Below are 27253 nucleotides of genomic sequence, written 5' to 3' on the forward strand. Positions count from 1 at the left end.
ACTGGATTTTCTAGATCAAATTCTCAAAGTCCATTTGACCTAAATGCTTTAGTAATATACATGGCAGTATTTTTACGATCATGCAATGAACTGTTTCTGACAAGTTACATTATTTTATCATGCCAGCTGCTCTGACAAGATTCTTGTTTCCAGAAGAAGAAACCAAAGACCAGAAAGTTCTGTATCAGTGAGGTCGTTTACCTTGGATTTAAAGAGTCCTCGACAGTAGTGCCAGATCTGAGTATTCTTTCCACTGTAGGGAGAGACGCACACAGATGTTGCCCTTGTGTCCGCCAGGTTTCCAGTGACTGTCAGGTACTCATCCTGGGCTCGGTTCTTTATTCTTATGTACACTGCGGGCTGTGGCAGGGTAGAAACAGAGCCATTTAGAAATAACCTTTTGAATCTGGAAATCAATCCTTCTAAAGGAGGAAAGCTGGGCGGGGAAGTGAGAGGTGACTAGTTTATTTCCATCAGTTTCACTCTTATTCCCCTTAACAACTATGTATAAATTAATATTTTCCATTGATAAATCCTTAAAGCATAGAGCGCAAGGCTTAAATTGTACATTCTCTATTATACTTTCTGAAAAGTGTCCTTTCGAAAGGGTATAAAGTAATGAGAACTCTGTGGCAAGAGGTGGGGTAGTGAAGAATTAGGGAACTGATGAGTGTCATTCAGTAACTGTGTCCCAGCTGGGCTGAGGGAGGGTAGGGTAGTGGGAATAAGGGCAAGGTACTACCATAAGGATCTTACAACTTCAGAAGGACAAGTACAGTAATCAGACATGCTATCTTGAGCTATGATTAAATGCCAGAAGTCAGCTATGGGCGGTCTTGAAAAACCGAGATAGCTGAAGCATTCAGTAGCTGTGATAATCTCTTTGTTTATAAAAGACCTTTATGTTTCTTCAAAGGAAAGAACTATGTATGTGTAATCACTACTTAGCTATTCAAAAATTGGGTAACAAAGGACTTCATCCCCTTGTCCTGGAAGCTTTAAAATACATAAAGTTTTAAAATAAAATATTAAATCTGGGACTTGCCTCTAAGGATAACAGCTACTATATATTGAGCACTTAGTATATGTCAAGCAACATGCTAAATGCTTTCTGTGCCATTATGTTATTTGTCAGAATTAATAACCAGAACAACCCTTTAAGAAGCTACTGTTAAAGGCTGGGAGCGGTGGCTCACTTCTGTAATCCTAGCACTCTGGGAGGCCGAGGTGGGAGGATCGCTTGAGGTCAGGAGTTTGAGACCAGCCTAAGCAATAGCGAGATCCCATCTCGACTAAAAATAGAGATTCGCCAGGCGTGTGGCGCGCACCTGTAGTCCCAGCTATTCGAGAGGCTAAGGCAGGAGGATTGCCTGAGCCCAGGAGTTTGAAGTTGCAGTGAGCTATGATGACACCACTGCACTCTCTACCCAGGATGACAAAGCAGGGCTCTGTCTCCAAAAAAAAAAAGTACTGTTAAGACCCTAGTTTCATGAATAAGGTGAACACAGATGTGGAAAAACACATCTGTCTGCACCACCACCCTTGCTGTTAACCGGGATGCTCTCAGGCCTATGCTGACATGCACTAGTTACTCTTAGGCAGAGGAAGAAAGAGACTAACTCCAGTGTAAGACAGTAAAAGGGTAAGGCACATAATCAAAGCTCCACAGAAACCATTCTTTCACAGTCTCATGACTCAGGCATCCAGCCTCAATGTAATAAAATATAGGAGACCCAACATCCTCCAGTTGAGCTGGGTGTTGGCTCCCAATTAGAACCTTGGCTGAGTTATAACCACAAATGGTCTATTACTTAATAAGAGAGCACTTTCACGCTGAGAAACTAAGTGCGAGGTAAATGCAACATGGTATTAGAGTGAGACCACCGATGGATAGTTTACTATTTTTGAAACTTATGATAAATCAACATGAGACAAGGTGAATTTTAGTAAACTGCTGCCATGTTTAGCCTTCCTAAGGAAATAAACATTCTGAGCACTTAAGCCAATAAAAGTACAAATTCTCTGGCCACTAAAGCAGGTGAAAAAGACTTCTACTTGGCAAAATGTTTTAAATGTTTCAAACCTCTGCTTCCACATTCATAATGCCACAGTAATGTACTTAAATTTCTATAATCCAGCCTGGTGTCCCACTGCAATTATTAAAATTCTTGAGGCTTCAGTATATCTTTATTACATTTTCATTACCATGTACAGATAAGAAAACAGGCGTGACCTTCACAGATGACAGAATTCCAATTACTTTAGGACCAAACATCACAGTTTTAATCAATTAACTCAAGCAAGGTACTAATTACCCTTATTACACATTTGTAGTCTGACTCCTCTGTAATTATACTTAAAAACACTGATATACATTATAAGTACCTTAGTGACTTCCTAATTCCCAACCTCAAAGAGGGATCACATTTTAATTAGTCCTGAATTTCAAAACAAGAATATGAACTAAAGCAGCACTAACAGCCTTACCCAAAAAGTTAAATGTCAGCCACAAACTACTATTTTAGCAACCAGAATTCTTTGCTGGGTTTCAGAGCTATGGTACAAATAAACAACAGGGAAAATAATCTATTATTATTTTGAAATTAAATGTTTAATCAGACTAGGAATCAGTTAGTTCCTAAAGCACTATGGAAGAAAACAGTGTATCATTTTTATTGTCAAAAAAACTTCCTTATAAAAGTAGAAGCCCTTGTTCTAGCTATCCTTCATCTCAGGACCCTGACCACCATTCAAAAATTAGGAAAATATTCTCAGTGTTCAACTTGGCTACTAAAATTTCTAACAACATAGGATTAGCATTATTATGTGGTTGATAAAAGCTAAACTGAATTCCCACTTCTACCTTGCTTTTTCCCATAGCTTTTCAGTGGGATTACTCGCCGTCCCAAGCAACAGGAGTGAGGAATAAGCAAGATACACAGGTCACGATACACAGGTCCTATAGCACATACTCTGCCAGAAGAGCCACTAATGTTTTACTATGCCTTGGAAGAGCATCTCTGGTTCTTTCAAGGGACACTGTGAATAATAAAATTTTGAAATAAATGCATTACCGCAGTAGCAGTAATTTGAGCCAGATGTTATATCACACCCTTTACATACATTATCTTATTTAACCTGCGTAGCAATGAGATGTAAGCAGTGTGATCAGTTTCACCAGAGAGGAGCCTGAGGTGCCAAGAAATGAAGACACACTGCTTACAAATGGCAGAGCTAGGATTTGAACCAAGAGTGGTGGGAATGAGCATGGTTGTGTGCACGTGTGAAGGGGAGAAGAGAGGATCAATTAGGCTAATTTTCTATTGGCTACCATTTATTTAACACTTAAATAAGTGTTACGTAAATGTCAGGTTAGAACATCAGAGCCTTGGCATCTATACCCACTATGCTACACTTTGCTTAGTGCCTGAAATATATGGTGGCACTCCACAAACGATCTCATCCTGGAGCTAGGCAGTGTGTGGTTGCTTAAGAACATGGATTTTAGAGCACATAGATTTGGGTTCAAATTCTGGTTCTGACATTTGGCTGACTTTTGCAATGTGCTTTACCTCTCTGAGCCTTGTTTTTCCACCTAGAAAATGGGGACTATAATTCCTACCTCAAAGAACAACTGCAGGAATCAAGTGAGAAAGTGTTTCTAGAGAGTAGGGTGTATCCGCTGACCATCCCACCCTTGACAGCCTCGTGGATTTTCTACTTCTAGGAAACCTCCCCATCACTCCTATACACGTCCATACTCCCTTTCTCCAAACCAGGCACTACCAGTGGCTTTTTGATGATTATGCATTGTTTTAACTTTCATGTTGCTGCTTTGAGTTGGACATGTTTTACTCAACAAAAATGTAAGTTCTAATAAGACAGAAATCACATCTATCTTTATATCTTCCATTATACTTTGCACAATATCAAATATGCATTCGTCCATTTATACATTCATTCTTTCATAACACAAACAGGCCCTGCGCTTCTACAATGTGCCAGACATGAAAGGCACAAGGGGCAGAGCAATAAGCAAAATATGCACAGCCCTTGTCTTCAATACAAACTAACAATACAATTATAAACCACATACAGTGTCTTGTAGAAAAAGAACCAGATCTTTCAGGATCTAATTTAGATCAGGAGAGAGGGTGGGGGGAGGAATCCTTGAAGACCAGACACTTAAGCTGAATTTAGAGGGATGACGAGTCAGGTAAAGAATGAGGGAAGAACCCTCTACGCAGAGGGCACAGCCTGTGCAAGGCATCTGAGTGGGAAAGCACTGTGCATTTTGGTGCACGTGACAAGGCCACGTGGGAGATGTGGCTGAGAAGCAGGGGCGTGGATCACAGGCTGCGCTGAAGAGTAGATTGTATCCCAAGTGCAGTGGGAAGCCTTTGAACGGAAGACTGACAAGCAGTAGGTGTGCAATAAATACTATTTTAATTAAATTGCCAGGATCTCTCCTGAGTATTATATAAGTAGGGGGAAAAAAATCCAAACACTTAGAAAGTAAAACTAGTACAGTATCAAAGTTCATTCCTATTTCTATGGTTTTCCACATAGCTTACATCTTAGTTTTCCATGAAGAGTGAACATGGCCAATAAGACTCAAAGCTAAAATCCAATGTTGACCTTAGATACAGTTTTACAAATTGGTTAAAATCTACAAGATTCCCCCATCCTAATCCCACGCCCCTTGGTACATAAATGGCAAGCTAAATTAAATTTCATATGCTGGGTGTGTGGCATTTCTACCAGAAAATCAAGCTCTTGGGGATCTTAACGGTTCTTTCTCCTTACCTGCTTCATGGGCCGGAGGGAGCCGATTGTTTTCCATCCACTGAATGCTGTCCAATTTGGGATCTCATTAGGCTCGAGTAGGATTTGCCTTCCCAAGAAATTGGATCCTTCATAAGCTATCCATCTATAAGAGAGCAGGAAGAAATAGGCTACTTCAAAACAAAAAAGCAATCTCTTATCAAAAATACCTGCTATTATAACTTAAGGGTTCATAAGCTTCTAGGTTTACAGATTCTTTTTTAAAAAAAATAGAATTAGGCATTTTTTTCCCAGCAGAAAAATCAGGGAGGTCTAGGAAAAGGCCCGCTGGATTGGAGTCAGAATTTGGGGATTCCAGTTAGAATGTGGGTTTCTGTACTTCATGAGCGTAAGGTTCCCTCCATCTCTGAAATTCTACATTTTGATAACACTAAGTCTTTCTTCATAGCATTTTAACATTCAAAGACAAACCATAACCTCCCACTTCAGGAGATAAAAACACTCTCCTGGCCTCAGGGTAATCATCACATGTCCTTCAGGGCCTCTCAGGTGGCTCCAGTGACCTCTCCAGACATACCTTCCTACACAATTCCTTGTACAGCTTCCCCAAGGCCACCTAGGACTACTTAAACAATTATCCACAGAAGTCCTCCATCTCACCCACTTTCACTTCAAGGCCTCGCTTCTTTGCAAATCCTCCCCCCCAAACCCTTGCCTTCCACTCTGGCTGTGTTCAAGTGTGTAAAAGTGCACAGGGCCTCAAAGTGAGTGTCTGGAGTCTCAAGACTGATTTAATGGAACACAGTCATGCCCGTTCCCTTACTGACTGGCTATGCTGCTCTTGCATTACCATAGCAACTTCAGTAGTCGTGGACAGAGACCGATGGCCCACAAACTAAAACGACTATCCGGCCCCTCACAGAAACTTTGCTGGGCCTTGCTTTAGGTGGCTACCAAGGTGGATGGCTAAGGAGAATGAGCTGCAATCGCCAAAAGAACCTGAAATTCTCAGCAGGACTCAAGGTCACTGTACACAGGACTTTAAGAAAACACGTGCGGAGAACAAGGTAGCTGTCTTGCTTGCTCAGACAAAGCACCTGCAAGTGTAGCAGGGGCTGCCCTGCCTTGGACCCATGGATGTGTAACCTTGGAGAAGGGGTGCAGAGGACCAGCAACGGGAAAGGTCTTCCAGTCAAAGGGACCAGAGCTCTGCAACGGGTCATCTGGAGTTTAGGACTCACGCTGCAAAGGGCTGCTGCAGTGCTGTGGTGGCAGTGACTTCAGCCTCCCACTTGTCCAGATGAAAACTTCTAAAACTTACAAAGGGCAATACTCCTTAGGGACTTGTAGCTCCATTTGTGCAGGAAAAGACATCAACTTTTACATAGGTTGTGGGGAGAATGAAGGAACTGAGGAAAGCTCAATGTATTAATCTGTGGAAGCTTGGGTAGACATTACTCACCTTAACTGACCACTACTAGGAAAAGTCCACCTGCTCCCTACAACTGAAATCAGGCTTGGCCAAATTATGGATAGATGAACAAGACGGTTGAGCCTTCCTCAATCCCTTCTCACCTACACAAATCTAAACAACAGGACAGGTGCAGATACAGGTCAGCATGACCACGGAGAGGCTTAGCCACCTCTCTAGCTTCACAGATTCTTTAAATAGGTGTGAAAGTTTCAGTTATAAAACCTAGGCAAGATTTTAAGAAACAGTATTAATTATATATTGATCTAAATAAATGCCTCTGGTGGAAAAACAGCGTGGGATGGTGCATTAAAGCATGGCCCTCATCACCACCACAGATCAAAGATACAGGATCATGTGGGGATTAAAAAGCAAAACAAACCCAACTTGTCACTGAGAGTAGCTGGCTGTGCATTAAATATTGTCATGTAAGCCATGTGTACCCTGGAATATCTTTGGACAGCCTTCGCTATTTCCTTATTCCATGTACCAGTTCTCTTTTAGAGAATCTGGAATACTGAGAGTAGGTGGATAATAAGCCAAAGAGAAGAAATCAAAATGTCAAGCTGAAATGGCACCAGTTTTCCAGAAAAGAGTGAAATAGGAGAGGGAGGAATTTCTAGAGGTGAATCACATATCAATTTCACTTGAAAATATAAAGAAATGTATAAAAATGTTGTGAAGGTCCTATAACACAGGGATGTAAAATTAAGTTCAAATGCCCTTAGTTAACTGGCAAATAATATGTTGGAATCTTATGCTTAGAGTAAATGAATTTGTTACAATAAACATCAAACCACGTGAAATGCTTTGCAGAAGAAAATTTAAGCTATTACACATATGAATAATATAAAATCCATTCATTGTAATAGTTGACTTAATTTTGAAATCAACTTACATTCTTGCCTTTCTCTTTCATTATCCCACATATTTAAACAAGCAGAGTCAATTATCACACAATTTAAAGCCATAAGAAATTTTCAAGAAGCATTTTTATATTCACCATCAAGAGCTATGTGCTTTATTAGTTGACTTTTGGTACCAAAACACCAACAGTGCAGGAGTAGGGGCTGGATAATATGCCAAACTCTTCAGAAATGGCCTGAGAGGCAGATTTTCCAGGAAGCAAATACAGCTTCAACTCCAGGGCCCCTCACTTGCAGGACTCTCACCATTTGTGTTGTAAATTAATACATTTCAATACCTATTAATAATTTTTATATCCATAATGTATTTTTTCTTAAAGGCAGCTTCCCAAATTGTAAAAGCACAGGCCCCACACAACTTGGATCCACTCTGAGTGACTGACAGCCTAAATGAACAACAATGGTAGGTAGGTCAACTAGTATAGTCCACATGAAAATGAGTACCCTGGAGGGAACTGCTCGAGAATAAACGTGCCGTCAAATCAAAATACAAACACTTTTAACAAAACACTCTTAGTTTTGCCAACAGTCATTTGCCTTAAGTGAGCAATGGCCTTACCCAGTGAAAGTTGCTGACCTACTGAAATCTCTCCTGAAAGGAAAGTTGGCTCAACCGGGTAAAGTCATCTGGTTGACCTACTCTTGGACACATACTCCGACCATGAGGTGGCCCTTCTCTCCCAAAGGGCTCTTCCCTCAGGCCACTGCAGACTACTACATACTAGACAAGGTTCACAGTCTTCTCTTATTTAAACAGAAACTACTACATGGAGGGATAAAAGGAGTAAGAGCACCATCAGACCAAAATAACACCACTGGGCAAATAAAAAGCAACTGTGCAACTCTGTCCCAAAACAGTGACCAAGTAAGACCAAGCCCTTCTCCCATACTTACAGTCCACTTTTAACCCACACAGACTGGGTGTAGAAGTGCAGGTCCTTGTTCAGAACAGAGTTCACGGCCTCTTCTAGATGTAACTCCCTTCCCTCACAATGTTCCAGAGCAAAAAGGCTGATGGAGGGTTCTTCAAAAACCTAATAGCACAGAAAAGGGAAAGCATTACCATATGGGGCGGCCATACCTCACTGACATCTCAGTCTGAACTCAGGGTCCCCTCGATCCCTTTTATTCTCAAATGTATAGAGTTTACTGCTCTATCTTCTAAGGACGGTACAGTTAAAACTACACTGGCAGGATTAGATTCTATTAATAATTTTAATATGCTTTTTGTAAATTAAAACTGAAGCTATCAGAAAAGCAATCAATTTCATAATAAAAATGGACACAAGAAAAAGTGACACTTGGTTACAAATCACATATTAAGGTCTTGTGCTGTAATATGGACTACAAACTAGTCCTGTGAAAGCTTTTATCTGGCAACAGAATAAATATGGAATGGCACGGCACCCTCATTTCCCAGGGGGTCACAGGAGCAATCACTGGGAATGCAAGACTTCATGGCTCTAACCTCTTAAAAAACATTCCTAGGAGGGAGGAAAAAGGCAACTTCAATTTAAAAAAATAGCTAGAATGCACAGGAACAGTGGTGATTTCTGCATTAAAAGTATTCCCTCAACCCATTACATTAGACGAAAATAGACTCAATATTGCTCTTTTTTTCATTCATTAGTATATGTAAGATACCATGCTAAGAGACTTTGGGGGATGACAAATCAAAACAAGGCACCATCCTTGTGTCTGGGGCATTACTAACAAGTAGCTAAATTAAGAGAATTGCACAGATATTGTAACATAACCCAGGGCAGAAAAGGATATGCCCTTTAAGAGTGCTCATTAAAAGGCTAAATTATTTTTAGCAGAAGGGAGCAGGAATCAAGGCAGCTTCATGGATGTGGTGGCGTGTGAGCTCAGTCTCAAAGGATGCAATGGATCTGGAAGGCAGACAGAGAACAGACGGAAGGCACTCTATGCAAAGCGAGGGAGACAGAAACACATGGGACATGGAGGAACGGCAAGCAGAGACCCATTTCACCAGAAGACAGGGTCCAAAAGGAAATAGTGTCCAGTGCTCCCATTATCTGTTACTATGCATGGAACTGCCTGTCTCCCATCCCACAATGACAGGGCAGAGACAGACTTATTGCCAATGAGGAGAATCCCTGAAGCTTCTGAACTAAGGACTGAGCGAGGGCAGAAGTATCTGCAACTTGGCACATGAGAAGCAGAGCACAAGGAGCAAGGACTGTGGAGGGTCAAAGAACAGTGAATAAACAGAAAACAACTGGCTTTCACAAGTGACCTCACATGAGAACAAAATGACTTATCAAAGAGTTATTCCTTGCAGCAGTGCTGGGAATACTGAAGGATGGGGATGATTTAAATGCCCATCAAGAGGGGACTGGTTAAATAAATTAGGGTACATTCACAGAAGAATCCTATATAGCTATAAAAAAAAAAGAATGAGGAGCTCTTTGTAGAAAGAGAAACAGGATCTATTCTTTAGAGGCAAATAGAAAGTGAAGAACAATGTAAAATAGCATATTTCATGTAGAAAAGGAAAATTTATGCACACACATATGGACTTGTATACACATTTAAAAATTTCTAAAAAAATAAATACAAAATGAGTAACAATGACTACCTGTTGGGAAGATAGTATCTGAGAAGATAAAGGGTACAAATGGGGGACAGTTTTTCACTGAATGCCTTTTGGTACTTTTTGATTTTTGAACCATGGGAATATATTATTCAGAAATTTAAATTGTTGATTATTATGCATATGTTTGCATTGTGTATATGCACTTTTTTTAAAACAGCCTGCAAGAAATTTATTTAGCAAAAGCTTGAGTAAAGAATAGAGAGAACGGAAGTAACAGCACCAGTACACTGGTAGAATATGTGAAAGCAAAGAAAAAGAGAACCAGAGGATGGGAAGAAGGTGAGGAATGAGGGATGGTCAGGAAAGCCATCGTGGTGGTAAAACAGACACACCAGGGCAAGCACAGGGAGTGAGTAAGTGAGGGGAAAGGTGTGAAAAGTTGCAGCTGGGAACATGGTGGCATAATTTGCCATATATAAGGAAGTCGGGAGGAAAAGCATGCCCAGGAGTTAAGAACTTATATTTAGAACTGGATGTTTTAATTTTTAGATTGAGACAGGATAACCTTAACAGAGATGCCCAACACACACTGGATCTTTTGATCTGGAGTTTAGGGAAAAGACCAGGCATAGAGAGGTTGAGTTTAGGAACTCCCAGAGTTTGTAATAACTGGAAGCACAGGTGAGAAAATGGAAAGGGAAGGGGGACACAGGACTGCAGGGAGATACACTGGTGGGTGGGGATGAAAGACAGAAGGTGGAGGTGATGGAACAAATGAACCCAGTGAGAAGAGTTAAAACAGAGCCCCCTTTACATTATGGAAGTAAAGGGGAGAAAAAATTGTAAGGAAGGTTTGTCCCACAATATCAAACTCTTCCCACGTTGAGGAAGAGGGTGACTGAGAAGAGGCTGTTTGGATTTGGCACTCAGGAGGCAGCTGGTTCAAGGACAGGTCAGAGAGAAGGAGTGGAATCTAGGTCATAAAGGTTGAAGAGCAAGTGGTGAGAAATTATAGACAGGGTACACAGACTATTCCTTAGAGAAATTTGTCCTTCCTGTTGTTCTTAAAAATTATCTTGGCTATTCTGGACCTGTATCTTTCCCAGATTAATTTTAGAATAAGCCTGTCATGTTCTACTCTCCCAACCCCCGCTCCCCCGCCCCCAAGCCAACTCCACCTCCAAAAAAGACAAAAGACCTATAAACCTAAAATACTATTAAAATACTATTAATTTATAAGCCTAAAATACTATTAATTTGGGGAAGACCATATGCTTATAATATTGAGTCATTTTATCTATGAAAGATGATATTTCTCCATCTTTTATGTCCTTCAATAAAGTTTTTATAATTTTCCTCAGAAAAATCTCACTGCTATGTGTTAGATTTATTCCTAAGCACCCTATAGTTTAATTGCTATTTACCTTGTATCTGGCAACTTTTTAAAAATTCACAATAACCCTAAAATTTATAATTTAAACTCTATATGCTCTTCTCAGTTTTGTTTTCCTTTATATTCTTTTTTGCTTTAATCTTATTTTTTAGATTTTTTTTTTATTGGCTAGGATTCCAGAACACTGTTGAATAGAGTAGTGACAATAGAGATCTTTGTCTTCTGCCTAAATTTAAAAAGAACTACTTCAAATGTCACACGAGGAAGTGTGATGTTTACTGTAGGTTTCTGTTGGTCTTCATTTTCAAAATGTGCACAACAGTTAATAACATTAACTATTTAACTGTTAAGCTAAAAGCTTTAATAGTAACCAAATTCTTCTACACTTTATAAACTCATTGCTCCTTTTCATTGTGAAGCTGGATTTATAGTCTTCCTCTATTTGTAGCTGTGCCTCTTCAGTATCCTTGCACAGAAGGAATCACTGTCTTGCCAATTCTTATTCTACCCTCTTAAGATCATTTATGTCATCACAGTCTTAATGTCATCTGAAGTTTTTATACAGCCTCTTGTTAAAATGTTTCTTTGGCTTTGCCCGCTTGTAGCTGCCAGGACTGGATTATTACTTCAAAAAAGGCCAAACTTCCATGCCAAACCCCCATGGTGACATTACAGAAGCAACAAGCAGATTACTGCTCCCATGGAAATGCAATAACAGCAGGTTACCCCACACACTAGTGTGCCAGTGCTTAAATGTCTTCCAAGGTAGTTTGAAACTCAGTTACCTTCCTTCTTAGGTCAATCAACAGTTAGTTACTCATGTATCCTGTTCTTGTCTATACGGACCATTATAATATCCAGTCTCATTTCATCAGTAGCTGGCCATTGTAAGTTACTATTTTTTAAATTAGGTTACCCACCCACCCCCACTTTCTAAAGCTACTATTACAACATTGTAAGTGGATAAGACAAAGTACAACCCCTCTTATAGAATGTGCTGAAGTGGAAGAACAAACTTTATATAAGTGCTGATTGTAATGTTTAGGCCTGAATGAATTAGTTTATTTAGTCTACTTATTATATAATGGATTCTTGATATTTTTATGGCACTGTGCTAAGTAGAGAGGACACAGGGGTGAAAGAATTCAAAGCTATAATAAATATAGATCATGCCCTCAGTGGCTTCACAGGTTTAGTAGGTGTGATGAAAGGTGGAAAGTGAAAAGCATCTTGAGATACAGAGAAAGAATACTCAGGGCAGAGGAAAATCATACTAAGAAATGAGGATCATTGAAGGCTTTCTAGAATTGGGGTCCTTTCATCTATATCTTAAAGGATTTAGATAGGGGAAAGAAAAAGTATATTTTAAGTTGCCACATGAACAACATAAATAGAGAAAGTTGAAGATATTGGGAAGGGGGAGGGGTGCTTTGTGAACAGGATACATGAAGATTGAGCAATAATATTGGAAAAATAGGTCTGACACTATCTCAGAGTCTGGACTTTATCAGAAGGTTACATGCTCAAAGCTGCAAATAAGATGAACTGAAGAAGAAAGAGCTATCAACAACAATGACAAAACAACTAACTTCATTAAAAAGTGGGCTCAGGACATAAACATACATTTTTCAAAATGACAAATGACAAAAAAGCATAAAAACAATGTTCAACATCACTAATCATCAGAAACATGCAAATTAAAGCCACTATGAGATACCATCTTACATCAATCAGAATGGCTATTAGTAACAAGACAAAAATAACAGATGTTGGTGAGGATGCAGAGAAAAAGGAATGCTTATACACTGTTGTTGGAAATGTAAACTAGTGCAACCTCTGGGAAACCAGTAGAGAGATTTCTCAAAGAACTAAAAATAGTACTACCATATGATCCACCAATCCCACTTCTGGATATCTACTGAAAGGAAAAGAAATTGATACACAAAAAAGATATTTGCACTCATATCAAAACACTATTCACAACAGAAAATATATGGAATCAACCTAAATGTCCATCAGTGGAGGACTGGATAAAGAAAATGTGGTATTTATACACAAGGGAATACTATTCAGCCATAAAAAAGAATGAAATCCTGTCTTTTGCAGCAACATGAATGGAACTGGAGGCCATTATCTTAGGTGAAACCACTCAGACATAAAAAGGCATATACCCCGTGTTCTCTCCTGTAATTAGGAGCTAAATAATGTGTACACATGGAAGCAGAGTGTGGAACGATGGACAATGGAGACTCAGAGGGGTGGCAGGAATGGGGGGGATGAGGGGATGTTGCTTGGCGGGTACAACATGTGTTGCTTCAGCGATGTATGCACTGAAGGCCCTGACTTCACCACAGTGCAATGTATCAATGTATCAAAATTGTACTTGTTCCCATGAATATATACAAATAAGTGGGGAAAAAAAGATAAGTCATGGGAGTAGAATAGCTAATACTTAGAAACTAACTGAATATTGGAAATCATGAAGCAGGGAAAATCAAAGCTGAAGACTGTAAGACTAGATGATGGGAGTTAATGATGATGTCTTTCAACACAAATAGGGAATAAAAGAAGAACAATTCTAAGAGGAAAATGTGTTGCTGGTAGAACATGCTGATGAAGACCCACTAGGAATCTGGGAATGGAGTTCAGGGAACAATAGACTAGTGCTCACTCTAAAGATTTTGGAATCATCTTCATTGATGAGGGTGAGAGCTGAAGTTATGATAATGGAAATTTCCAAGTACAAGAGAGAAAAGGCCAAGAATAGATCTCCGGGAAACATCTACACTTGAGGGGGCAGGAGGAAAATGACATTTGAATTTGATGACACAAGTTCACTATATGTTATCTAATTATTTTTTTCATTCATGTGCAATACTTAGCACAATATTTGGTGTATAGTAGATGTTTAACATTTAGGTTGAATAAATAAACCTAAAATACATATTCAGCAACGTGAGAAATATTACAAATGCTGTACATTAATAATTATAAATGCTATACAATTCATCCACTTTAAATCTTTTTCTTTGATCAAAGTTAAATAGAATACTTTTAAACTTTCTTCTACAAAATTACTGATCAGTTGTGTTTTCCACTCATAGAACGCAACACTCAATGTCCCAATCATCATCTTTGGCCTTTCTGTCTTCTTGTTGATCTTTCACATCTGGTATGATTATTTCTAAATATAGAATGCCAAACAAAACACTTAAGCTCTGTTAAGCCTAGTATCAACCCCTTTCATCTTAAAAGGTCCTCTTGTAATCACTGTTAAACAAACTGTTACCAAACCAAGGTTGCTGAAAACCCTAAAAGGAAACAAATCAAAGAAACCTATTCCACTATGGTTTGGAGTAGATATTCAGGTTTATTATCAGACACATTTTTCCAGAAATACAATTACATCTTGTGAAGAGCCTGAGGAAAATCCTGGGCCTTAGTTCACTTTTCCGACACTAGGCTACTTAATTTGGTATTATTTTTCCCAGATGATTACATAGAATCATCTTGGTGTGGTTAAATTAAATTTCCCAATATTAAATTACCTGATGATTTTAGAATTCTAAATTAATTCTGAAGGGGCACTGTAGGCCATATTCTGAGGTAATGTCCTCTACTTGTCTATCATACACTTCATTTGACAGCCACCAAATCACCTCCAGGCTGTCACTGAAAATGAACCTTAACAACAATCTTTTTATTTAAAAGGAGGTTAGCTCTGTTATGATGACAGAGAGAAGAATATACACACAATTTATTAAAATTTTATTTCTCCCAAAATCTGGTAAGAGAGAATAGTTCTATAAGTTTATATACATCTCTGATAGATTGTATTATTGCTTAAATATATTTACTCTGTCAACTGTAACCCTATCCAGGGAGAAGGATGAGGAGTCTATTCCCCTGCCTGCTTGAGGTCTGGCTTAGTTTTATGATTTGCTTTTGGTAGTAGAATGTGAATGGACACAGTGGTGTCATATCTGACCAGAAGCGTCAAATGCGTTTCTATGGTTGGGGTCTCTCTTCCTCTTTCTCAGTCATGAAAATAGGCATGTCCCCACTAGGAGGTGCTCCTATTAGCCTGGTCCCAAAACAAAGTATATACCAAAAGTATATCTGAAACCAACTTATAACCCAGAGTGGAGGCCAAGCAACTGTCCTGCAGTTGCTGAGACAAAATATTGGGGGGGAAAGTGTCTGTTGTTACAAACCACTGAGATTCCGGGGACTGTTGTGAAAGCTAATACATGATCATATTCCCTCCAACCACGTGAATCTTAAGGCTGGATAGACTCTTTTTCATGTCTGATTGGAAATATGACTAGGATATTTCTTATTTACAACAGAAATGGATGCTGTCTATGATTTGAAATATCTGTTCCAATAGTTTCTTTGTAGATGAGTTAACGGAGGCCTAAATAAATTAAGAGATTGTTCCCAAGGTCACATTAGTGAGAAGCAGAACTATAAACTATGCTCCCAGCTCCTTTCACTGTAAAATGACTGTGGCATTGCAAATTATGCATCCTCTAGAATGTAACATACATCCACACCAATAGAAGTTAGCCTAGTGCAAACCATCATTTGCAAAACATACTGATCTTGTATGAAGATGAAGTCTTAAGGCTCCCAATATTACACCACTTTGACACTTATGCACTAAGTCATAGCATGTCTGGGAATGCCAATTGTAGGAAACTCCCTCGGAATTTTTCAGTTGCAGCTAACAAAAGAAAAATCAAAAGATTAGCTCATACATAAAGTCAACTCAAGTGGACAGAAACATTTCCTGGAACAAATCCAGAATGCCACTGGATTGTGGCATAGGCAGTAGTATTAACAAACCTACAGAAAAAGACATATCCCTAACTAAGGAAACAGTAGGGGGAGAGAGGACACAGAAGGAATCTGAGAAGCAGAACAGGTAGAGTGTGTCTAACACTGCACAGGGAAAGCAGACACAGAATCTGGAGGACGTGAGTGACTGTGACCTGGAGAGTGGCAGGAGTCTCTTTTTTGAGGGGGCCAATGTTAGCCTATATGCTAATCTCAAGACATCTACCTTATTTTACCCAACTATTATGATCAATAAATAACCTTCTAAAGACTAATTCAGTTTCCCATGTTCTTCCAGAGAGGCACAAAAATGCCCAGGACAGAACTGTCAAGAATTCATTCCAGTCACTAGAATCCACTTTGTACAAATCACTAAATTGACCTCTGTTTTACATATCAATCTCCCTAGGTCCAATCAACTCAGAACCTCGGGGCCTCCCAGGTGAAGCGGGGTTGATTTCACCAAGCCAGTGCCACCTGTTGAGGCTTCTTCATGGTCAATCTGGATCTCTGCTGGGTTACCCAACCTCATCTCATACTCCTTCCATTCCAACACCAAACCTGTTGCCCTAACACGTCTTCAACAAAGACCATTCAAAGATTTAAAACATACTATGAAAAGGCATTAAGAAAACTAATGTACTGCCCTCACATAAACTGAATATATTCCTTAACTTGTTCTTAAAGTGAAAAGTCTACAGATTTCAAGTCTTCCCAATAGGCACCTTTACCTCCACTGCCTGGATTCCACAGGACCAAAACTAAAGACAAGCAACGGCACACGACAACTTAACAAAAAACATTTCATTCCTTCTGCATATTTTCACTCCCAATCGTTAATTATTCATTTTACACTTCATGTATGCAAAGGAATTATAACTTTGCAAAGAAAAATAGTAATACTCCTTAATTTTGACCCTGTTTTGAAAATGCCCTCCCTAGAACCTTAGTTGGTTTAGTTTACTGAATTCAGAGTCCTACAAAATCCATTCAAGGTAGTACTTTCATATTTAGACTTTTATCTTTTGCTTTTAGAGTTAATACCAAATAAGTATCTGTTTGTTAACTTGGCCAAAAAATTGCTAAGAAAATTCCTTTTCCAGTAAATGTAGGCTACTTTCCAATGCCCTTTTAAGCATGATCAAAACCTGTGAATACTTACCAGATCACATTCTTTTTTTTTTTTTTTTAACCAGTTTTCCTCCTACAGACAGGAAGCATCAGTAGCCACTTATTCTTTCCAAGTTGGTGTCGACAGGGCTACTGAGTGTGACCAAGGACTCTATTTCTATTCTTGTTCCTCAACCAAGATTCTATTCTTAGCATGATATCAAGAATACTCTATCCAGGAATGCCTTGTAAAATAGCACTGTGACCAGCTCTGTGTACCCCTATATGATTTTTATAATCCTCTACCCTAACTAACTACTCAACCCTTTGAGTTGTTTACCAGAAATGATAGACTTGAACTCCTGGCTTCAAGTGATCCTCCCACCTCAGCCTCCCAAAGTGCTGGGATCATAGGCGTGAACCACCAGCCTAAAATGATGGATTTTCCACAGACAAAGGTGCTGAGATTATGAGGCCCCAGGGCAGACTTCCTGCAGCCAAGATTTATCATCCCCCTCAACCTGCACCCTATGCACATAGTCCCTTGTGAGATACACAGCAGCCACCCCCAAGGCATGTGGCTCCTCCTTCAAAGTCCATGATATCCCTTAGTTGGAGAGACGGATTTGAGGCAGCTGCTCCCCTTCTCCCAAGACGTCTGTCATATTAAAGATTTCTTTCTTCCTTGACAATCCTCATTGTCTCAATAATTGGATTTTTATACAAGAAGTAATTGGACCTAGACCAAAACCCTGTGGTTTTGACAACAGGACCACATTGTTTAGGCTGAGATCAAAGCTCCTGAGTATGACCATTATCCCCAGAGTCAGCTCTGGCCAAAAAGTCTGAGTCATTCCTAGTATTACGCAGGGCTTCTAATCAGCTCTGTGTAAAACTCAGGCTTTGACCAAACATGTCCCTAGGGAATTGCCACAACTACGTATCTTGAAAATATCCGAGATCTTCACTACTTCCTCTGTGCAGACACCCAGGTCCTGCTTTTCTCACATTTAAAATTCTGAATAAATGTGTTGAAAAGGAGAACCTACTTCCTCTATAAATGGGCTCCAAGGTGACCCAGATAATTCTGCACACACCAGGCAGAAAGCCTTGGTTCCCCAAAACAAGGTTTAAAATCAATACCAGTGGCGGTCCATGCCTTAAAATGACATTATAAACCTGAGTAGCAGACAAATTGTCATATGACTTATCTAATAGAATTGTACGGTGGTCAGGTTATTATTTTTATATTTTAGCAGCTATAACAATAATGACCATGGTTCTAATAGCTAACACTGATTGAGTATTCACCACACGCTGGACATTTTACAAGCATCAACTCATTTAACATTCCAATGGCCTTGTAAAGTAAAGCCAAGAGAAAACCAAGTAACTTTGCCAATCTGGTTAAAGTATCAAACTGGGATTTAAGCCCAAGTCTATATTACTCTAGTTCTTGAGTTTTGCACTCTTGCTTTCAAAAAAAAAGGAAAATATCAATATTGCATTTTGTTTGGATTTTATGAGTGAACCTCAATTTCATAACCAATAAATAAATTATTCATATTTTTGATATTTCCCTTTGTATCAGTTCTTCCAACTTTATATTATCATCTGTGGTAATAACACTGGACAAGAAGAAGAGTCTCAAATGTGCACCGAGCAAAGTACTTACATAGTCAATGGGCTTGAGAGATTTGACTCTAGAAGCTGGGCAGCCACAGGAAGTGAGGTCGGCATAGAGGCCTTCTTCTAATACACACTGATTATCAAAAATGCCCTCTTGGTAATACAGGAGCCAGCTAAAAACAAAGCAGTAAGACAGGCAGTCAAATTGCATTCAGCTGGCAGCGAAGGCTCATCATCGTGCTGTGGGAACTGGGGTGGGCGTAGGACACAGAAGCCGTGGTGCTGACCAGCATCAGTAAACAACAGCTGTCACTGTCATTCACTGACTGCTCACCGTGTGCCAGGCATTAGGCTAGGTACTTGACATGTATTATTTCATTGTGCTCCCAAGAATTCTGTGAGTCAGAAACATATCTCATTTTTACAGGTAACAAAACTAAGGATTGGAAAGGTGAGGTGATTTGCCCAAGGTTCCCCCAACTATTAAATGATAGAGCTGAAATTTAAAACAAGAAGACATCTGCTTTAAGCTAAAGACATTCTTTCTTTCAGTGTCTTCAAGTATAAAACTTTGATTTCAAATTATGGTGGTTATTAAGTACTCTAACTGATTAGAAATCTTTTTTGGGAAACCCCCCCAAAAAATTGAAAATTTTTTGTACCCTTATTTAATGATGAGCTTGTGTTTGGTCTGGGTGAGTACAGAAGCTAGACTTCTAAACTCACATGAGGGTACATGAAATCTATCACCTGACATCTGATGGCCAACAGAAATTTTTTAAAAAATGCTTTAGAAATCTTTGTGAGTTATGTTCAATACAGCATTCAACAAAAGTTAAGAAATGCCCTTTTGAAAAGAAGGAGCCCAAGGGAGACATTAACTGGCTATTACTAATTTAGTTTTTGGGTTTAAGTTCTAGCCCTATAATTTAAGATATCACTAGGACTGTACTCTAGCTATACCAGGTTATCTTTAGGTAACCACAGAAATGCTCCAAGACATTATAATTTACTATCATGTATTTCATGTAATAAGCATTTTATAACCAACAATTATCAAAGGTTGTCAATGTGTCAAGCATAAGGCTAAGCCCTTTGTGTACACTGTTTTACTTAGTCCTCGTAAGAATCCTTTGAGGTGCTATTATCCCTGCTTCACAGATGAGGAAACTGAGGTTCATAGAGATCACCCAATCAGCCTCAATTTACATAGCTAGGAAATGGTGGAACTGGGTTCAAATTCAGGTCTCTCAAGCATCCCAGGTGCTTACACATTCACCAAGGTTCTTGTATTCTTTTATTAAACTTGGGTTGTGTATTTCCTACATGAAGAGACACCTGTGACTAATTTGTCCTAGATGTAAGTATCAGGAAAAACATATTTTCCTCCAGAAAGCTCTTCAATGCTTCTTATTAACAGAAAATGAATCTAAATCTTGCAAAATATTTTATCTTAGTGGAGAAGAAACTCAGAGCCAAATAACAGTAATAAAATTATTTCAGGTCCTTGATACATATATTTCTCTATTACCAAAGAGCTGCAGATAATCTATTTAAATTTAGCGCCCTATTTTATGTGTTTTGATGTTGTAAAACTCTCATATCCTTTTTTAGAGGTAAGTATACAAATGTTAGCAAATATAAAGAGGCTCAAAGCAGAAAAGCTATAGGAAATATGAGAGGGAAAAGACTGCTTGATTTAGGATTAATCAGAAGGTTAACTGAAAGAATGGGGATGGACTGAACCTTAAAGGATATATTTGGATTAATATTAAGCAGGGCTCACAAACTTACATACATGCAGGAGACCAGACAGGTAATGCAAATGATCAGCGTAGCAGGTGAAAAAATTGGAAATGGTAGTGACTACGGCACACTTGGGAGCACACACACAATCTAGTCAATACCAGCAATTATGGATAAAGGCAAAAACTGTCCCAAGGTCTTTTAAAGGGAAAGTGAAAACAGGTTCTTCTGAAATATATCCTAAACATAAGTATTGATAAAAAATTTTTTTAACTCAGCGTGTAGGCCAAAGGAATGACATTTGCTGGCTAGATGTACCAGAGATCTATGACCTTTGGTGTGGAGTAGAGGTTAGCAAACTACAGCATGTGGGCCAAAGCTGCCCCACTGCCTGTTTTCATACAGCCCATAAGCTAAGACTGGTTTTTACATTTTTGAAGGGTTAAAAAAAATTAAGACTGCCTCATGACATGTAAATATTACATACAATTCAAATTTCAATGTCTATAAATAAAGTTTCATTGGAACACAGCCATGCCTGTTGGTCTGTGCATTGTCTTTGGCTGCTTTTGTGCTATACACAATGGCAGTCTAATAACAAACACAAAGAGAGCTTTGTGTTTGTTATGGAACTGCAGAAGAGCTATAGGAAATACGAGAGGGGAAAGACTGCTTGATTTATTTACTACGAAAGTCGAAAATATTTACTATTGGGCCTTTTATATATACTTTGCTGACCCCTGGTATAGAGGGTAAAAAGGAAAACAAATGGCTGAACAAATGTTAAACGAGGGGAGGGGTGGAGAGGGGGACAGTATGAGGACAGGATGGAGATGGACCCATTGATGGGAAAGCCTGGAAGAGGAGGAGCTTGAACTTGACTTGACTGGTACTAGAGAATGTCAGTGGAGATTCAATCAGACTTGTAAAAATATTAAAATGGATTTTGGGACAAATAATTGGACTATGGCTGATGGTAAACACTGGATATAAGAAAACACGGGAGCGGGGGATAATTAGAAGACTGACGTCCCCAAGTGAAAAACAGAAGATCTAGGTCTCTAATGGCCCAAGAAAGAAGGGAGGAGACTTGACAAACCCAAGATATTTTGAAGGAAGAATTTAGAGACTTGGATAGGTTATTAGGTAGATATTTGGTACATAGAGATGCCAGTGAACTATACACTTAAAAATGGTTAAAACGGTAAATTTTATGTTATGTATATTTTACCACAATAAAAAACTGATAGAATATATTTTAGTCTTGAAAATCACATACAGTTTCATATACCTATGAGAAAGATCCAGTATCTTGTTGTAGACTGTAAGATTCAAACCTTAAAAAAATCAAAACAAAACAAAACAAAAAAACTACCAAAGCAATCCTGGGTTTGACACTTGGTATGTGATCTTGAGAAACCCTAACTCTGAATCTGGTTTCCTCACCTGTGAAATGGGGATAATTAAAACCTTAAACAAACAAAAAGGTAAAAAAATAAATTTAGAAGTAATACATCTTACATGGACAAAAACACTATTTTTTATAGCATTTTGTTGTGCTATATAGGGAACATACAATATCAACATTCAAAATATTTAGGAAATAATTTAACAGTGAGAAAAAAAATCATAAAAGGCTCCCAAAGTTGGTTAATCAGAACTCTGTTTTTCTGTATTCTATGATGACTCAAAATACATATTCAAAAAAATATAGGCTAATTAGCAGCTAACCAATGCCTAAAAAAGAAAAATCTCAAAAATTCATGTGCATGCAAAACATAAAACAGGTCAAATCTCTGTAAATTTAAAAGAAATTCAGTTAATAAATAATAGAAAACATTTAACAAGCACACTTACCATCCCCGAAGAACTTTAAAAGAACACGGTGTGAATGAAGTCAAATTAGATACTTCTTTTGTAAAATCTATACATTCACCTTGAAACCCTGGTTTACTGAATGCTTTGAGCTACAAGAACAACAACACAATAATAACTAAACGGAAAACAATTATTTGACATCATCGCAAATAACAACCTTTAATATCACATACTTAAAAATTCAGCAAAATGTTAGATTTGTTTTTTATCTATTATCAATGAATTTATGTTAAGGATGATGACATTCTCCTTAAACTAGCTCTTTTTAAAACATGTTTCCAGGAATGAAATGTCACCACTTAGTTACCATTTTCATCTGTCCTTTGTACCAAACTGTGGGCACAGAGGCCCAGAAAACAATTCTGCTGATAAGAGTAAATCAGAATCCATCCTCCACTGAAATGTGGACCTTGTCCGTCATATTATTATGCCCTATGGTCAAACTAGATGTATAAAACAGTAAGTGATTTAGTGCTAACCACGGAAGAGGTTTAGAATAGAATGGGGATAGATGGTAATGTCTTTTCTCTCTCAGGTCTCCCTGATCCAGAGTTAATAACGGAGAGAAGAAGAGAGCATGAGCGCATGCTCACAAGAATGCCTGTGAGAGCACAGGAGCAGATGGTGGGGAAGATAATAATGATGGGATTAGTGGGAGATTTATGGTGAAGAAAGAAAGATGTCTGTCTCAGGTATTTCAGCTTATAGGCTTCAGTTTTCTGATAAGAAGACCTTAAATGTACAGCTTACAATTATATACAACCACATTTCTACTTTAGTCCTTTTTGCCAAGAAAAATCCATGAAACCTCAACTATAATTCCCTTTAGACCAGAGATATAATAATCTGCAACTCCAGTGGCCTCGGATATATAATAGGAAAGAAAAAATTAATGAGCCCTATAAATATTTCATAACACACTGGAGACTTGAACTAACATGGCCCACCGGTCCACCCAACACTGACAGGCCTGCACTGTAGCAGCGGATGCATTAGAATGAACGATCCGCAGCATCACCCTTTCTCCTGCTCATGTTGCCATCCAGAACAAGGACTCTCTGAGCAGCTGACATTCACCTCCCTCATCTTCCCAAGGGTCCTCTCTTAGAAGAATTGTTTCATGGCTATCTCATTCTGCTCTGACCGTACTTGGTCTGATATCAAAGATCAGCGAAAACCAGGGAAGTAAGAGAACCAATTCCCCCCGGACCAGCTGCGGCTTGCACAACATGCTTCCTACTGTGAAACCACGCTATACTTGCAGCATTAAGACACCAAGCGTCTCCCTGCCATAAAGTGATGTGTCCGGCAAGTTTCTGTCACAGTCCTGGTAAACACAGGGAGAGGACAGCAAGAAAAAGAAAGTCCAAAACAAGATAGACTTATGTTTTTTAACTTAAAGGCTTATAAAACATGAGGCTAAAAAAGCAAATCACTTTTAAACTCCAAAAATGTAGATAAATTTCTCTTGCATGCAAATACTATCTTAATTCACAATAAGAATCAGAAAAGCCACAGGAGAACAGAGACCATACTGTCTTGTTTACTACTTGTACTCTTGGTTTGCTGAATGAATAAATTTCATATTGCTAAGTTTAAGATTTATACTTCAACATTTCACCACAAAACATCAAATCTTGGGCAACTGACAATGCAAGCTAAGCATATCTTAGATGGTGTACATAGTAGCCACCTCTAGTTTTTTGTCTGTTTTCATACCCAGAAAAATTAATTAAAATTCATACACATACACAGAAATACTCTGCCATAAAATATATTTTTAATTTGATGGTTTAAAATAGCCTCTTACCAAACTTAAAAAACTGGGTTTAATGCTTATCTGAGTTTATTTTTAATCCCCCAATGAGATATAGTATATGGTTCACCCCAAATTAGACCATCCCTGCCAAAATAATGCCTCATTTTGATCTCCTTATAAATGCCTCAGAATAGGACAATTCTCATAATAATGTTCTGAGGATCATCCACAGAGAAACCAATTCTGCTTTACTAATTATAATAATTAAATTGTGGTTTCTACACTTGGTGAAATTAAGTGACAGAACTATGGAGAAATTAAGTCCTAGGGGAAACCAGCTGGATAAATCACTGTGTTGGTTCCCTTTCCAAATCAATGCAGAATAAATATACAAAACATCTCAGACAGACTGCTTAGAACCTAGGCAAACAGTCTGATGAACAAGAGATGAGTTTTTTCAAACTAAGTGCCTCTGTGCCATGTAGGCACGGCTCAATCCTATCTGTTCCCCAAATTTAAGTGTATGAAAGCAGGGGGCAGGGAAAGGCATGTGGTAACTGGTTTGCTTTTCATATATATTATTGTATTTCTTCATTGAAACTACCCTTTGAGACAGAAATCGTCACCACTTTATGATGAAAATTTTGTAGAAATATTTTTTGTTATGTAATTTTCACTTATGGTAGACATGAATAATATGCAATAGGTCTTTAATCTGACAAACTAAAAATGCACAAACCAAACAGGAAGCTGTGCTCAATTTATTCTACAACATCAGCAACATTTTTAATGTAATTTTATTTACTCCAATACTAAAATAATTTCTATGAGGAACTTTTCTTCCATGTCTAAATAAACCTTTCTCCAGCCCTTCGGAGCTCCCTCTAACAAACATGCCAATTGTTACAGAAAAGTTTTGTTTCCATTCTTCTACTACATCACACCTTTTTCATATTGTGTTATATACTTCTCACATCAATTACATTTTCAACAATAATTTTATTTCCCTTATCAATAATAAAATGTTTTCTTTACTTAAATAATTCTTCTTAAGTACTTCTGTGCTTTGGATCATATAAAAATGATCTGGTTGTAGTGCCACAAAGAAGTATTTTCTCTCCATTGATCTTGAATCTTACTGATATTTACATAAAACTGTCATTTTCCTATAAGCACAACTATTATAGATCCTGTGATTACTTTAAACTTGAGTTGAGTAAGGCTAAGTTATCCAATATAAGAAAATATCCAGTTGCTTTTCTTGGCTACAATCATGTATAAAATGGAACAGGGGCTCAATATTTAAAGAAATCCAAGCTTTTAATTATATTTGCAAATGGATTTGAAAAAGATTCTAGAAACACAAGGTACATGATTAAGTCACAGTGGGTAACTGGTTAGAATTGCTAGAGAATGGTGTCTGCCTACAACATCCCCTGAAAACTAAATTTACTTTCAGAAGATTTAATCTAGTAAGCTTTCTGATATTCAGGACTTGCCAAGAGAGAGAGATGATGACACTATGCAGATAATCCACATTCTCTTTGGTTTTTGTTTTTTTTGGGGAAAAATTAAAAAATAAAATGCCACCTGCTAATAATGAAGAACTCTATAACGATCCTGTATATTCTGAGTTGGTAACTGGACTTAGTGACTGAACTTTAGCCTTAGCAGAAAAGCAATCTTCTTCATAAAAGGTGGTGTTGTACTAGTATCCCAAATAAGATACATCTCATCATAATATGCTTACAGAGCAATCATATTTTACTATCATAACTCTCATGATATATGTTAATCTCTATTTGCATACATTTTCTGGCTTTTCCCCTCTCAAGTTGCTTGAGGTTCCCCTTAAAATTCCCAGCATAAAAAAACAAATTCCTCTTTGATTTGAACCCTGAGATGTAACTTCCTCCTTATTCCTCAGACAGGGAAAATAAGTACACAAGTACCCCATCTGAACACAGCATCTGTATGGCCACTCTGTCATAACTGCCTGTGAAGGAGAAAATACTTTCTAGTAACTGAATGGAACCAGTATGTCAGCCACGACCCGTTCATATTTAGGTAACTATAAACAAGAAAAATGTCTGCAAATTTGGTCCACTGAAAATAACAAGAGCTTTGACACTGGGTGAACAGAGGAGGCTTTGTTCATGTGTTACTAAATATCCAGCTATCATGTACCTGTCAGAAACATTTATTTCACAAGGCAATAACTGAGCCATACCCAGAAAAATGAAGTTGGGCTGATTTCTCTGGGCGTTTTCTGCCACTTCCTCTCTCTTCAAGTTGGACTGGAAATACTATCAAGAAAATCCTACCAGCAATCTGCCCCAAACAAGGAAGTCCATAAAAAAAGGAACAGGGAGGTAGGAGGGGGAGGAACAGAAGTTAAAAGAATGGGACTTTTTACTGGCCGTTAAAACTCAAAAGATGTATAGTTTGAAATTCATCTTGTTTAATTCTTTTAATCTACTCATGTTATTTTGATTCATGGTTCAAAAAGTTCTTTAAAAATCCACAGTTGAGAGTTCTAAGAAATTCAAAATAAAGATCTGGCAGCAAGTGTCTGTAAATACAATAACCAATTATATTCAGAAAGGAAATGCTCCCAATAGGCCTGAGCTAATCAGAAAATAATAAAACTTGAAAGCACTGTGAATGGAAACATGGTTACACTAAGCTGGTCTCAAACACACAAATGCTGACATGAATATGAGAAACACAGACATTCAGAGAAAAGGAATGAGCATTATGCAAAGGTAGCAAATGCTAAATATCTAAAATTAATCACTATATTTGGCTTTTTGGCAGCAATTTTTTTAAATTTGTTATTTAAAATGAAACAGAGAAAGCAATGTCTCTCACCCCCTCTACAGTTGTACTGATCATATCATGATATGTCTTTCTCTGATGTACGACCCTGAAAACGTGGTCTTGTTAACTGGAGTCAGATACCAGAAAGGTCTATTTTGCTAATTCTAGTTGTGTGATATGGGACTTACTTAAATTCTGAATCTCGGTTTTCTTTTCTATAAATAGGATTAATACTGACCTCACAGAGTTAGTATAAGTATTAAATAGGCACAATTTCTAGCCCTCAATAGATAATAAACAGACATTAGGCTCCAGAGTATTGCCCAATCCCCTTTAA

General features: G+C 38.2%; 1 protein-coding gene across 2 annotated transcripts in view; it reads right to left on the minus strand.

Annotated features, from left to right (window-relative positions):
* CRYBG3 (crystallin beta-gamma domain containing 3) overlaps positions 1 to 27253 on the minus strand; it is a 105339-nt gene that overhangs the window by 3398 nt on the left and 74688 nt on the right. Inside the window, exons 16-20 of one of the 2 annotated variants that reach the window (XM_045540423.1) lie at positions 22317 to 22426; positions 18760 to 18886; positions 8077 to 8216; positions 4807 to 4930; positions 202 to 360 (exon numbers count right to left, since the gene is read on the minus strand). In XM_045540423.1, coding sequence (XP_045396379.1) covers positions 202 to 360; positions 4807 to 4930; positions 8077 to 8216; positions 18760 to 18886; positions 22317 to 22426 — 660 coding nt within the window. Of the gene's footprint in view, positions 1 to 201; positions 361 to 4806; positions 4931 to 8076; positions 8217 to 18759; positions 18887 to 22316; positions 22427 to 27253 lie in introns of those variants that run through there. The other variant, XM_045540424.1, reaches the window with a different exon arrangement.

This window comes from Lemur catta, chromosome 1 (genome assembly GCF_020740605.2).
Source record: "Lemur catta isolate mLemCat1 chromosome 1, mLemCat1.pri, whole genome shotgun sequence".
In the NCBI taxonomy this organism is placed as follows: domain Eukaryota; kingdom Metazoa; phylum Chordata; class Mammalia; order Primates; family Lemuridae; genus Lemur; species Lemur catta.